This window comes from Sinocyclocheilus rhinocerous, unplaced genomic scaffold (genome assembly GCF_001515625.1).
Source record: "Sinocyclocheilus rhinocerous isolate Xijiao unplaced genomic scaffold, SAMN03320098_v1.1 scaffold147, whole genome shotgun sequence".
Taxonomy (NCBI): domain Eukaryota; kingdom Metazoa; phylum Chordata; class Actinopteri; order Cypriniformes; family Cyprinidae; genus Sinocyclocheilus; species Sinocyclocheilus rhinocerous.
Genome location: NW_015651498.1, coordinates 194,160 through 208,525, shown reverse-complemented (window position 1 = coordinate 208,525; position 14,366 = coordinate 194,160). Strand labels below are relative to the sequence as shown.

The 14,366-nt window shown below is 38.1% G+C and overlaps 1 protein-coding gene across 1 annotated transcript; it reads left to right on the top strand.

The window, feature by feature from the left end:
- The first annotated feature begins 2,668 nt into the window (after positions 1-2,668).
- Positions 2,669-9,542, top strand: LOC107712959 (taste receptor type 1 member 3). The gene is made up of 8 exons (XM_016518358.1): positions 2,669-2,868; positions 2,953-3,253; positions 3,470-3,826; positions 6,071-6,487; positions 6,583-6,786; positions 7,508-7,628; positions 7,820-8,190; positions 8,890-9,542. Exons 1-8 carry the CDS (start codon positions 2,669-2,671, stop codon positions 9,454-9,456), a joined length of 2,538 nt encoding a protein of 845 aa, XP_016373844.1. The 3' UTR covers positions 9,457-9,542.
- The last annotated feature ends 4,824 nt before the right edge of the window (positions 9,543-14,366 follow it).

Genomic DNA, 14,366 nt, shown 5'->3' with positions numbered 1-14,366 from the left:
CTGGGCTGGACACGGGAACCGGAGCCCTCTCCGGGCAGGACGTGGGAACCGCAGCCCACTCAGGGCTGGACGTGGGAACAGGGGTAACAGAGGGCTCCACAGAAGGAGGGAGTAGAGGGAGCAGGTCAGCCTCCCAGTCAATTAAGTCATTTTCCGCCTCTCCTCTATCCAGGTCCATCATAAGCTCACCCTCAGCCATGGTTCAGGGGGCGGAGCTCCACTCCGCGTTTTCACCGTCCACGGCTTGCTCCCTCGTGGCGGGCGTGGTTGCTGGCTCTCGCACCTGCTCAGACGGACTGGGCACTTCATCCGGGGCGATCCTCCTCTCAGACGCTCTGTACTGCGCTGGCTCATTGATCGCAGTGGAAACTGGCTCTCCATCCTCGGTGGGCTCGGGCTTGTGCTCCGCGCAGCGGGGAGATGGTGGGCTGGGCTCTGGGTCTGGAGTGGCACTGGCGAGATTCCCCTCGGGACAAACGGTGAACGGGGATCCGTGTCTCGCCAGTGTCCACTCCACAAAGGCGGCGAAATTTTCATTTTGCCATTCATAATGCATGTGACAGCTGAAGTTAGCCCTGTTCATGTAGTTATACTGCTAATAATAATTTACCTGTTCATCGTCTGGATTTAATCCATTCAACCACAATAATATGTGTGAGATTTATAAAAAAATATAAACAAAAACTAAGACCAATGAAAATGTGAGAGGCAAATGCTATAAATGCCTCGCATCAAATTTATGCAAAGCACTTGTAAACATCTGGCTGAGGTTGGAAATCATTTCAAGTTCATTTTAACATCAGTCAAAACTTCATGCAAATATCTGACCAACAGTTTTGATGTTATATGCCTGATGTTACACTTATGCAAATCCATTAGGAACAGTATTAAGCAGAGTATGTACATGACTTTAAAGAACTGGCAAAAACTGCAGAAATTAATTAGAAAAGCAAATTGAAATATTCAATAACTGTCACGATTCGCTGTGGGAGGAACGATGGAGACGCGGAGAAACGTTCGACAGTCTTTAATATTTGATCACAAGGGATAATTCACAATAGGAACACAGGAAACACACGACATCCAACAAGTAGACCAGACCAACACAAACTGAACAGACTGGGCACAGGGCAATCAGAGGAACACAGGTGCATGAAATGAGTAAATTAACTGGGACACGGAACACATGGGGAGGGAAAACACAACAAAACCAGTCCAGGGGCGTGACAATAACATCCTGATAAGTCTTAGGTCATAAAACCAATTCTACATTTCTGGTCGGAGTTTAAAATTAATCTTAAAAATGATGTTATATGCCTGATGTTACACTTATGCAAATCCATTAGGAACAGTATTAAGCAGAGTATGTACATGACTTTAAAGAACTGGCAAAAACTGCAGAAATTAATTAGAAAAGCAAATTGAAATATTCAATAACTGTCACGATTCGCTGTGGGAGGAACGATGGAGACGCGGAGAAACGTTCGACAGTCTTTAATATTTGATCACAAGGGATAATTCACAATAGGAACACAGGAAACACACGACATCCAACAAGTAGACCAGACCAACACAAACTGAACAGACTGGGCACAGGGCAATCAGAGGAACACAGGTGCATGAAATGAGTAAATTAACTGGGACACGGAACACATGGGGAGGGAAAACACAACAAAACCAGTCCAGGGGCGTGACAATAACATCCTGATAAGTCTTAGGTCATAAAACCAATTCTACATTTCTGGTCGGAGTTTAAAATTAATCTTAAAAATGTTCATTTAAAAAAAAAATAGGCTGAATGGATATTAAGTCATTTGAAAACTTACATAAATACTTCCTTAGTTCTTGCTGTGCATATATGTGCCAAAGGTCCATAATGACATCTTTCAATGTTTAATTCGAATCATTAATGTATGGGCCAGCATCCATCATGAAGCACTTTGAATCAAAGCCACAAACAAATACTATGGAAATTCCCACGATTTCTGTACAAATGCATTGCGCAAGCTGCCACATTTCCATTGTTTATTCAACACACATATTTTTCCAGACAAATATTTTGAACCAGATCTCTTTTCTGTGCTTGTGTTCTGTCAATGCATGACACAAAGTGTTTCTGAACAAGTACTGTGACTGAGAAATAACACCCTGTGTTTAAGAACAATAAAATTTTTCTTTGACTCCAATATTTTATGTACAAAAGAATAACTTTATACCCAATGCATAAAAAGACATCCGACCTTTGCTGGAAAACAGCTTTGCTCTAAAAGTGGGACAGATCCACAATTAACAAAATAGCACAGATAGAGTGAACAAGAGCTTTACTCTGCGAATTATCAATGTAATTTAGAACTTGCTTGAACGTTGAGGAGAGACCAGAACATATCCATGTGAAGCCGGAATGAAACTTGATGTAGACCCCTAATTTACATTCAAAGCACATGAAAGCTGATCACTGAAGTGTGGGGTGGGGCGTTTCACTCATTTACATGTCGTCGACTGGCCGTCAAACCATCATAATCACTCGCCACTGAGGGAATCACAACACATCAAAACAAGAAGAGCCTAAGCAACACTTCCACTGAGGTCAGTCCAGCTATTTCACTTTCATTTATTAATTTCCATGATATATGCTTCTTCATGCATCCTGGATTTTCCACCCTCCAGGATGGCTAAGGAGTGGACACTTCTGTTGCTCTGTGGCATTCTGGGGTCTGGATTCAGCGAAAAGCCATCATGGTTCAAGAACATCTCAACAAGTCTTTTTAAATCCCCTGGAGATATTCTGATAGGAGGACTTTTCCCCATTAACGAACTGACCAGTGAACTGAGCAAACGGGTGAAGCCTGACGATCTTGAGTGCAACAGGTAAAATCTTGAAGGAAGCCACATAATCTAGGAATCTGAAAATGCTTTCCTCTTAAAATCACTTTTTTATCCTTGTTTTGGCAGTATAAGCACATATGGTCTGTCTCTCGCATTGGCGATGAAGTTCTCTTTGGACGAAATCAATTCTAAAGAGAATCTTCTCCCTGGAATCACACTGGGATTCGAGAGTTATGACACCTGCATGCAACCAGCCGTTGTCATGAGGCCCGTCCTCCAGTTTCTCACAAAGGAATCAACAGAAGAATTGGATATTGCCTGTAACTACACCGACTACAAGCCTCGTGTTATAGCTATCATAGGACCGAACAACTCCGAGTTGGTTCCAGTTATTGGAAAACTGATTGGATTTTTCTTGATGCCACTGGTGAGTTGACATGAAGTGTAAGATTTAAAGAATGCAAAAGGTTTTTTTAAAGGATTGCTTTTGTAAGCAAAATACTTTAAAAATTAATATATTTATTTTAATATTTTATTTAAATTGTTTCAGCAAATCTATGCAATAATATGACGGGCATGACTGGCCTCTTAACTAGTAAGACATTCCTCTTGTTTTTGAATTTCTCTAATTGCACATTTTTAGATTAGCTATGGTGCCACCAGCGACATGTTCAGTGACAAAGAGACCTTCCCGTCCTTCATGCGCACAGTCCCTAGTGATCGCTGGCAGGTTGCGGCCATGGTGCAGCTTCTGAAAGAGTTTGGGTGGAAGTGGGTTTCAGTAGTAGGTAGTGATGATGAATACGGACAGAAGGGTCAGCAGCAGTTCTCCAGTATGGCCAATGAGGAGTCCATCTGTGTGGCATACCAGGGTTTGATTCCTGTATACAGCGATCCAGAGCAAGCGGTGAAAGAGATTCTCAATCGTATTGTGGACGCCAAAGTGGGAGTGGTGGTGGTCTTCTCTCTCCCCAAGCCGGCCAGAGACTTCTTCATAGAGGTGAAAAGCTTAATGCAATTTATGCAATAAATGGGTCACATTATGAAAACAAATTATTTGGTCTTTTGAAGCAAAAGTTTGAAATACTATGAAATAATGCTGTAGATTCAAAATTGTAAACTTCTTGACCAAATAAAACAGACCATTAAATTAGAAGTTGCAAAAGTACCTTGTTCCAAAATGAATGGATTCCCAAATATATTAACATGACACCTGTTACAGCCAGCTCTTAGGCTGCAACAAAGAGGAATCCAGACGCTTTTAATGATTAACAAAACCTTTATTTAAACACAACAAAATAAACATAAATGGGATATAAACAAGGAAACGTGTCAGGGCTGGGCGGGCCACTCAGCATAACGCAGAACGTTGATCTCCAGAGATGATCGCCCAAAAAAACACTCTCCGCACCAACAATGCCAGGGACATTTAACTTTACGACCAACAAGTGTGAAGTTTGCTAGCCACACCCCCTCCAGGCGGCACCTAAAAACACAAACCACAAGCACACGCACAGCCTAGGCTGGGACGTCACAACACCCCATAACAACTGCCGGTCTCAGTTTAACGAGGAGGTTCAAAGAGGTTCAAAGTTTCTCTTCCTCTTTGGTGGAACAAGCTGCCAACCTCTACCCAATCTGAGATCTTTCAAGAAAATGCTGAAGACACATCGCTTACCTAATCTACAAATATAAACAAAGGCACTTACTTTAAAATTGGCATTTTGCACTATGAATTTTTTTAGCTCGTATGACAATTTGCTTGTAATGTTCCTCATCTACATTTAGTGGTTGTCCAAACAGAATGTTTTTTTGTTTATGAACGTGAGTGAGCAGGTCAGTGGAATGGGAAAAATATAAAAACGCAAGGTCTCGAGACATGCTTTTTAAAACTTGAGAACCACTGGTTTTTTGAATGCTGTGATGCATAAGATTCTACAAAAAATGCGAGATGGGAGACGCAAGCGCAACGGTCAAAGATGTCCATTTAGCACATGTTAACATGAAAAACAATAGAAGAGCAGCACACTGGAATGCAAAAACACATTATGGGTGAACAGTCCCTTAAAGTCAAAGCAGCAAAAACAGCCTGTTTAAATTTAAGGCTCAAAAAGACAGTGGAAAATGGTCACATAACAAATTGTGAAATTATATTAAAGGTGCAATGTGTAATATTTTTGAGAATCTGTTTACAGAAATGCAATGTAACATACAAAACTATGTTTTCGGTGGTGTATAAATACCTTACAAAATTCACCGTTATGTTTTAATTACCTTAGAATAAGCCATTTCTATCTACAAACACTGCGGGTCCCCCTCCATGGTTAAGTCACCATTTTGCGCCGTCATGTTTCTACAGTAGCCCTAAATGGACAAACTACTCTACAGAGCGCGTTTCATCACTGTTGTTCTTCTTCGTTTCTTCCTCGTGTTTTTAGAGGCAGCTTGCATAGTCTCTACGTTGAATACGCATGAAGAAGCAGTAGTAGTCGTCGTGTGGTTTATTAGAAGCAGAGGTCGTTCGTAGAAGAAGAGTAAGAAATATTTGAACAAATGGAGGACCACTCGTATTATTTTGCACAAGAGCCAACAGAGCGTCAATCTTCATCGTCAAAGAATGATGAACATGTAACAGTAATATTCGCAATAACATATCGGTTTACTAAATAATTAATTACATATAATTTCTTAATTTATCTTTGTAAAGAAACCTCAACGCTTGACTGGCTACTCTCTGCTGTCTCAGATGACGACATCTTTGTCCTATGTCGGCAACAGACAGTAGCTTCTCAAGGGGAGGGGCGGAGGGAGGGGCTAATCCGTTTATTGCAATTTGCAACATCACCGCTAGATGCCGCTAAAATCTACACACTGCAGCTTTAATGCAAGAAATCTTGACTGACATAATTAGTGGCCTCCAGGGAAAAATATTAATATATATTTTAAGGCTGCCCCCCAATAGTCAACTAAACGTTAGTCGGCTAGAAGAGGCTTAGTAGACTAAAATTGTACTAGTCGTTTAGTGGCAGGAAAAAAAAATGTCTTTAGGTAATTACAGTATATTAGACGTGCACATGAGTATCGAATAGGCTATATATTAAAAGCCCCCCAATATATCCCAATATATATATGTGTGTGTGGGTGTGGGTGTGGATGTGTTCCTCTATTCTTCATTCACTGCTTTATATTCATAAGTCTACAGGTTTGGTGATTCTAAATGCTTTTGTGATGACTACCTGACCAGGTAATCAAACGAAACATGACAGGCGTTTGGGTGGCAAGCACAGCATGGGCTCTGAATGATGTTGTAGCCACCCTGCCCGGGATCAATTCAATAGGAACAGTGCTGGCGTTTGCACACATCACCAGACCTCTTCCCTTATTCACTCCTTATATCCATGAGCTCTTCACCAAAATGGAAAAGATGCAAATCCCTCAGCAGCCAGATACAGAAATCTCTCCTCTGGACAACATTTGCCCAAGATGTAGCGACTTAAGCCAAGCCAACGTGAGCATGGTACAAATAAAACTTGTGCAGCGGTCAGCTTTCAGTGTGTATACTGCCATCTACTGTGTTGCACATGCACTGCATGACTTGCTGGGATGCAATACCACCCACTGCGCTCTAAATCCCAGGACTGACAATGTTTATCCATGGCAGGTAATCACACACAAGCTATTATTTCTGTAAATCTGCTTGTTTTATCCTAGAAGATTAAGAGTGTACTAATAGAAGATCTATGGTCCTTTTTACAGCTGTTACAGAGTCTCCAAAAAGTTTCTGTAGATCTTGAGGGGGTCAATTTTAAGTTTGATAAAGAGGGTAATCCAAACTTTGGCTACGATGTTATGCAATGGAACTTTAGTGACACCACTGTGCACTTCGACATAATTGGATACTTTTATCAGAACCTCACAATGAATAAAAACAAAATAAAGTGGCACACGAAAAACGGAAAGGTATGAATGGAACATTAACACTGTTTGCACTTGAAATGCTATTTATTAATAATTAATTTATTAATATTTATAAATGCTCTCTATTTTCATTTGAAGTGCATCATATTACCTTGTTTTCTACCAGCCAATAGTTTTGACACACTTTCTCATGATCTTAAAAAGCCTTTAAATGGATAGTCACCCAAAAAATTTAAATTCTGTTATCATTTTCTCACCCTCATGTCATTCCAAACCTGTATGAATTTCTCCTGCTGAACACAAAAGATTTTTGAAGAATATAGGTAACCAAGTTTTTGACGGTAGCCATTGATTTCCATAGTATTTTTTCCATACTATCGAAGTCAATGGCAACCATCAAATGTCTGGTTACCCACATTTTTCAAAACATCTTCTTTTGTGCTCAACAGAATAAAGAAACTCACAGGTTTAGAACAACATGAGGGTATGTAAATAATGACTGTATAATGAATAATGAATAATAATGATTTTCATTTTTGGATGAACTGTCCCTTTAATTTAAAGATTTCAAATTAGTCTTGAAGATTAATATAAATAATGCTTATATATTAATTTCTTGACAAAACTAAAATTGTGATTAAGTTTTTTTTTTACTATTCTAAAATACGTAAAATATTAATAATAGAGAATGGGTAGGTGTGTCTAAACGTGTGACTGGTGCATCCAAGAGTCAGCACCTCTTGACAAATGATCTCTGTAACAGGAGCCAATGTCCACTTGCTCCTCAGACTGTGGGATAGGACAGGTGCGCAGAGTTAAAGGCTTCCACTCTTGCTGTTTCGACTGTATTGACTGCAAGGAGGGAACCTTCCTGAACAGCTCAGGTCCGCCATTACACCAGCCTAGGTTTTCAAGTCATTCTAAACAATACTAATAAGGCTCTAACTATTGGCACTGACCATAACTGCTTTATCTAACACGCATGTGACACCGTAGCAAATAGAACTGTATGCATTTAAGAGCTTTTTGGTTTGATGTTGACTAACCTTTATCTGTCTTCTCTTTTGATTGGAAGATGACATCCAGTGTAAATCATGTCCTGCTGGCCAGTGGTCCACCCTACGAAGCACAAGCTGCGTCTATCCCATCTATACTTACCTGGACTGGAGCAACTATGAGTCAATTGGACTCATTCTGGGAGGAATTTTGGTTCTAGCGTCACATGTATGGGTAGGGGCTCTATTTTTCAAGCACAGAGGAACTCCACTGGTGAAAACTGCAGGTGGACCACTGAGTGGCCTTATGCTATTGAGCCTAGTGGGAACATGTATAAGCCTGGTGCTGTTCCAGGGTCAGCCAGGAGACATCGTGTGCCGTCTGCAGGAGCCACTAAATGCTTTTTTTCCTACTGTGGCCCTCTCAGTCATTCTGACCATTTCCCTTCAGGTGATCCTAAAAAAGCATCAATGCATGTTAAAAGCCATTTTAATTTTTGCAACAATAATTTATTAGACAAACATTATGAAGACAAAGTGTGAACAGTATAGTATAGTTTTTTTTTGTTTGTTTTTTTGCTGAGAATTTTTTTTTTTATCATGACCACAAATTAAGAACTCATTCCCACGATTTGTTAATTCATGGAAGGTTTACTAATTCATTCCTTCATTTTATTAAAATCATGGCCATGATCTACAAATTTCTTCCCTAATTTTAGTAAATGTTGGCCATGATTTACTAATTTGTTCCCTTGTTTTAATTTCACTAAAACGAGAGAACGAGTTAGTAAATCGTGTCAACGTCTAAACATATCGTGGGAAGGCATTCTTCATTTGTGGCCATGATATATACTGTATATTTTTTCTGCATGTCATATGCGGGGCTCACATGTTGTTAATTAATATTACTCAGGACTAATTACACTGTTATAAAAACTTAAAATAAAGAGTAACTTCAATTTGACTTGTTTACGATAAACTGTTGTGGTACTGTCACCACTTGAAGTTCAAAGTAAGATCTGAGTCCTGATATAAAATCAAACATAGCCACTGTATTGAAACAAGAAAGCGTGAGTTTTTTTTTTATTACAAATGAACTTTTAGAAATGTTCATTAAAAATGATATCCACTGTCATCTTTTACTTACCAGATTGTGTGCATCACAGAATTCCCTGAAAAGTCTTCTGATCACCTGGCGAACATACGAGGACGAGGAAGCTTGTTTGTGATTCTGGGATGTTGCGGGGTCCAAGCAGGACTGTGCGGTTGGTACGTCCAAGAGGCTCCCTCTCTGACCCAATACGTCGCCAGTTTGGAGGTGACCTACGTCAAAACCTTTTTGCGTTGTCCAGTGGAGCCCATGTTAAACTTCGGTTTGATGCTTGGTTTCAATGTTCTGCTGGCACTGGTGTCATTCATGGCCACCTTCATGGCTCTAAAGCCGCCTGGACAGTACAACTTGGCCAGAGACATCACCATCTCCACCTTGAGTTACTGTGTATTGTGGGTGATGTTCATCCCCATCTACACAAGTCTAAATGATAAAGATAAGTCTATCGCTCAAGTAGGAGTCAGTTTACTCAGTAATATAGGGTTGGTAGTGGCCTATTTCTTCCCTAAATGGCATCTGTTGGTCAAACACCCAGAACTTAACACAGTTGATCACTTTCGTACATTTTTAGAAGGGGTCCCACCAACACCACCTGAAGAAAGCTAGAAGCAATTGCTAAATTATCATTTAATCATTAATATATATTTTTTTTAAATAAACTATTATGTTATTCCAAAAAATTCTCTCATATTACTTCAAGCTTTTATATATATATATATATATAATTTATAGCAGACATTTCATACAATAATCCAAAAATGTCACGTTAATAAAAGAGAAAGCAAAATATTAAAATTATTTTAAAAATTCTAAAATTGTCAGCTATTTTGTGTGTGTGTGTGTGTGTGTGTGTGTGTGTGTGTGTTTTCATGTGTGAATTATTAAAAACAATTGTCTCATATCAAATCTCAATGAATGAAACGTTTAATGTACCATACTTAATGTGAAATGTTTGTACTCTACATAATATTTAGACTATTTCATATTAGTTGTATAATGATAATGTACCCCCTATTTTCTATCCACCTTATTTTTAATGTAAAAACAGATGCGACCATTATGTTTATTCATAATTCAAAACTTCTGTTGTTAAGCCAGATGTTTTGCATTCATTAAGGGATAGTTCACCCCAAAAAATGAGCATTTGCTGTTAATTTACTCACCATCATCAGGCCATCCAAGATGTATGTGACTTTTTTTCTTCAGTGAATCAGTAAAGAAGATTTTTAGCTGAAACCATGGTTCTGATTCATAAAATGCAAGTCAGCGGCTGCCAGTTTTTGAGAATAAAAAAATGCATATGAAGGAACACAAAATCAATACCTGACGATATATTGAGGTCTTATGAAGCGAAACGATCGGTCTGTGCAAAAAAACTGAACATTAGGCTACTTACTACATTATTTTCTGTAATCCAGAGTCTCAGGTAAACGGTTTGGAGTGATGTCTGATTCATGAACGAATCATTATTTTGAACCGGTTCTTTTTGGTGAACTAGTTGAACCAATTCACCCAATCGAACTGAATCGTCTGAAACAGATCTAGGCTCGAGCAGCACTGAATGAAGATGCATTGGCCATCACATAATGGTTATTATTTTATTATGCATTTTTTGTCGGTGCTCAGTCTCTACTAAATATTCTGTTTAATCGTGATAATTCGATGGTGGATAAAAAGGAAACTTAACCCTTGAAGGATTTGCGTCTCTTTTGATGCCAGCGCCGCTCTGAATACGCATTCTGAGATAACGCATCAGACGCAAATCAAGATGGAAATTTAGATGCTTTGAAATTCGACCCCTTTTTAATCCCCTCCATTTGCTGCAACATGTTTTGTGCACACGGCGCACCCGGTTACCATGACAACCCCCCCTTTTTTTTTAAGCTCATTTCCTCATACGTGTTTTCATGTGTGAATTATTAAAAACAATTGTCTCATATCAAATCTCAATGAATGAAACGTTTAATGTACCATACTTAATGTGAAATGTTTGTACTCTACATAATATTTAGACTATTTCATATTAGTTGTATAATGATAATGTACCCCCTATTTTCTATCCACCTTATTTTTAATGTAAAAACAGATGCGACCATTATGTTTATTCATAATTCAAAACTTCTGTTGTTAAGCCAGATGTTTTGCATTCATTAAGGGATAGTTCACCCCAAAAAATGAGCATTTGCTGTTAATTTACTCACCATCATCAGGCCATCCAAGATGTATGTGACTTTTTTTCTTCAGTGAATCAGTAAAGAAGATTTTTAGCTGAAACCATGGTTCTGATTCATAAAATGCAAGTCAGCGGCTGCCAGTTTTTGAGAATAAAAAAATGCATATGAAGGAACACAAAATCAATACCTGACGATATATTGAGGTCTTATGAAGCGAAACGATCGGTCTGTGCAAAAAAACTGAACATTAGGCTACTTACTACATTATTTTCTGTAATCCAGAGTCTCAGGTAAACGGTTTGGAGTGATGTCTGATTCATGAACGAATCATTCTTTTGAACCGGTTCTTTTTGGTGAACTAGTTGAACCAATTCACCCAATCGAACTGAATCGTCTGAAACAGATCGAGGCTCGAGCAGCACTGATCTACAAGTTACTCAATCAAATCTCACTTTCGGACGCCTGACAGTCACTTCGACTCGAAATGAGCCAAAACACCGGCGTATAATATCCTATGATTAATGAATCATTCGGCGCTCCGGTTCCTCCAACAGTCACTGAACTGAGGAAACAATTCCGAGTCGGACCGGAGACCGATGAGCCGCTGATCTGCGCATGCGTGAAGCAAGCACTTGCATGAAGGGGCGAAATGACTGTTTTTATGGTTTCTCATTTTTTATTTAAAACTGTGAGCTGATGAAGACAAGTTTATTCACTTTATATGCTTTTGACATGCAAAACGTCCACGTTTAACATCGTTATTGGGTGCTTTAATAATAGTAATAAATAATAATTAATAATTGCGTAAATAGCTACGCTACATCATTGCGTGATTACGTAAACAAACTAGTGAATTGAACCAGTGCATTGTAACTGTCCGAAAGAACCAGTTCAGGGAAAAGAATCGGAAAGTGTAAATATGTGAATTATTATCATGCAGATTAATGTTCTTATGCAACCAGTTGTTTTTGTTCAGATGAGACAGATCTACAAAAAGTGCACCCACTGTCATCTTTCTTATTGAAAATTTTATATTTTACACCCACTTTTATCAGGGCAGAGCAGGAAGGGTTTTTTTTGTTTTGTTTTTTCTAATTGAGCAAGATTAATCTATGTGCTGAAAGTATGACAACTCGAACATCAATTTAAACTAAATGAAAACGAGAAATGTTGCCTTGGACGGGTGAGTAAATTATGAGAGAATTTAATTTCAGAAGTTCTTAACAACAAACAAAAGAGGGCAGCATTTAGCCATGTAAACGACTCAGATCATACTAGAATTCCCACAATGCCTTCATATAATATCAAATATATCAGTTAAGTTTTTTTTCAGTACCACAGTTATTTGTTTTCTTTGTTCTTTCTTTGTTTCTATTAAGGACAGTTCTGCTTCAGAGTGAGAGCAATACAAGTTTGTCAGAACAGCAATTTCCAGATACTGTGCTTTTAACTTTTTTTTATCAGATCATTTTAGCAAATATGTTTTGGAGACAAGGCTATGTATCTCAGTTAATATATTTTGACCAATTGTGCATTATTTCAGCAATAAGGCACTTGAGAGACAGCAGTTAGAAGGGTCCTTTAAACTGAGAATATATTCACAATGCAGCATGACCATTAATTATTTATTGCATTTATACAACCATTTCTACATGAGATGTTAAAGACACAAATATAAGTAGCCTACCATTTTAAGTACTTAATTTAAATGGAATGCCATTGACCAATCAGCATCAAAGACCGGGAATATCTGATACATAGTCTTTCATTTAAAAAAAAACTTATTTGTAGTATTATTTAAGCATTTATATTTAATTATTAACATTTAATTAGCCTACTCATTTTTTAATTCTTAATTAAAAATGTACTCTTTAATTTTAGAAGCACACATTATGCTGGAGAGTATGAAGATGCATTGGCCATCACATAATGGTTATTATTTTATTATGCATTTTTTTTCTGTGCTCAGTCTCTACTAAATATTCTGTTTAATCGTGATAATTCGATGGTGGATAAAAAGGAAACTTAACCCTTGAAGGATTTGCGTCTCTTTTGATGCCAGCGCCGCTCTGAATACGCATTCTGAGATAAACGCATCAGACGCAAATCAAAATGGAAATTTAGATGCTTTGAAATTCGACCCCTTTTTAATCCCCTCCATTTGCTGCAACATGTTTTGTGCACACGGCGCACCCGGTTACCATGACAACCCCCCCTTTTTTTTTAAGCTCATTTCCTCATACTACAACAACGTCTCGGTCTCACCCACTCACAAGGACCGCCCACACTGCCAAAAAAAAATCAGCCAACCAGAAATCACACGGACACAAAGAAAAACAGTGACTACTAGAACTTTTTAGCTTTTTACTATCACTTCGTCTTATCTCATCCTTCCTCTGCTCTTTTTTCTTCCCATGATGCATTAGTTCCTTCCTCTACGTCTTTCTGCGTTTTTGTTCGTTTTAAAAACTAGAAGGTAAGCCTTCATTTATTATTTTGAATCTATTAGTAGTGTCTGCAAATTCAAACATTACTGATTTAGGTTTAGTTTATTGACTAAAAAAGAAAGTGATACTTTTATTTCGCAAGGCCGCATTAAATTGATCTAAAGTGACAGTAAAGACATTTATAATGTTGCAAAGGATATCTATTTCATATAAATGCTTGTCATTGAACTTTCTATTCACCAAAGAAGTATTCCACAAAAATATTAAGCACCAAAAAACTTTTTAACATTGATAATAATCATTAGCCATTATAAATAACTGAGCATGATAATAATTGAAAATAATTAATCAGCATATTATAATGATGTCTGAAGGATCATGTGACACTGAAGACTGGAGTGATGATGCTGAAAATTCAGCTTTGCATCACAGGAATAAATTACTTTTTAAAATATATTCACATAGAAAACAGTTATTTTAAATTGTAATAATATTTCGCCATTTTTAATGTATTTATTATCAAATAAATGCTGCCTTGGTGAGCATGAAGATTGAAAGATATTAATTATTCCAAACTTTTGACTGGTAGTCACATGTTTGTTTTGCCTGTTCATATGTGATTTCTTAATTGACTTATTGGCTTATTGCTTTCAAACTCTGTGCATTTTTTTATCGACATATAAAAGGTTGACAAAAACACACCAGGCATATTCATTCACTGTTATCTTCAGCACTCAAACTGGCCCATATCCTGTTGGTTTTGACAGCACACTCTCCAGCCCTCAGAAACACATCCTGTTTGGTCACACACACTCTCCGTTTTTATCAAATGTTTTTCATCCACGTCTGGCTGCATCTGCTTCTTATGGAGGCCCATTTCCGCCACTGAATAAAA

Excerpts from the sequence above, each read along its gene's own strand:
- LOC107712959 (XM_016518358.1), top strand. The coding sequence starts at position 2,669 with ATGGCTAAGGAGTGGACACTTCTGTTGCTCTGTGGCATTCTGGGGTCT. Across the intron at positions 3,827-6,070 it reads CCAGAGACTTCTTCATAGAG|GTAATCAAACGAAACATGAC; the intron begins GTGAAAAGCTTA and ends CTACCTGACCAG. Across the intron at positions 7,629-7,819 it reads AACCTTCCTGAACAGCTCAG|ATGACATCCAGTGTAAATCA; the intron begins GTCCGCCATTAC and ends TTTGATTGGAAG.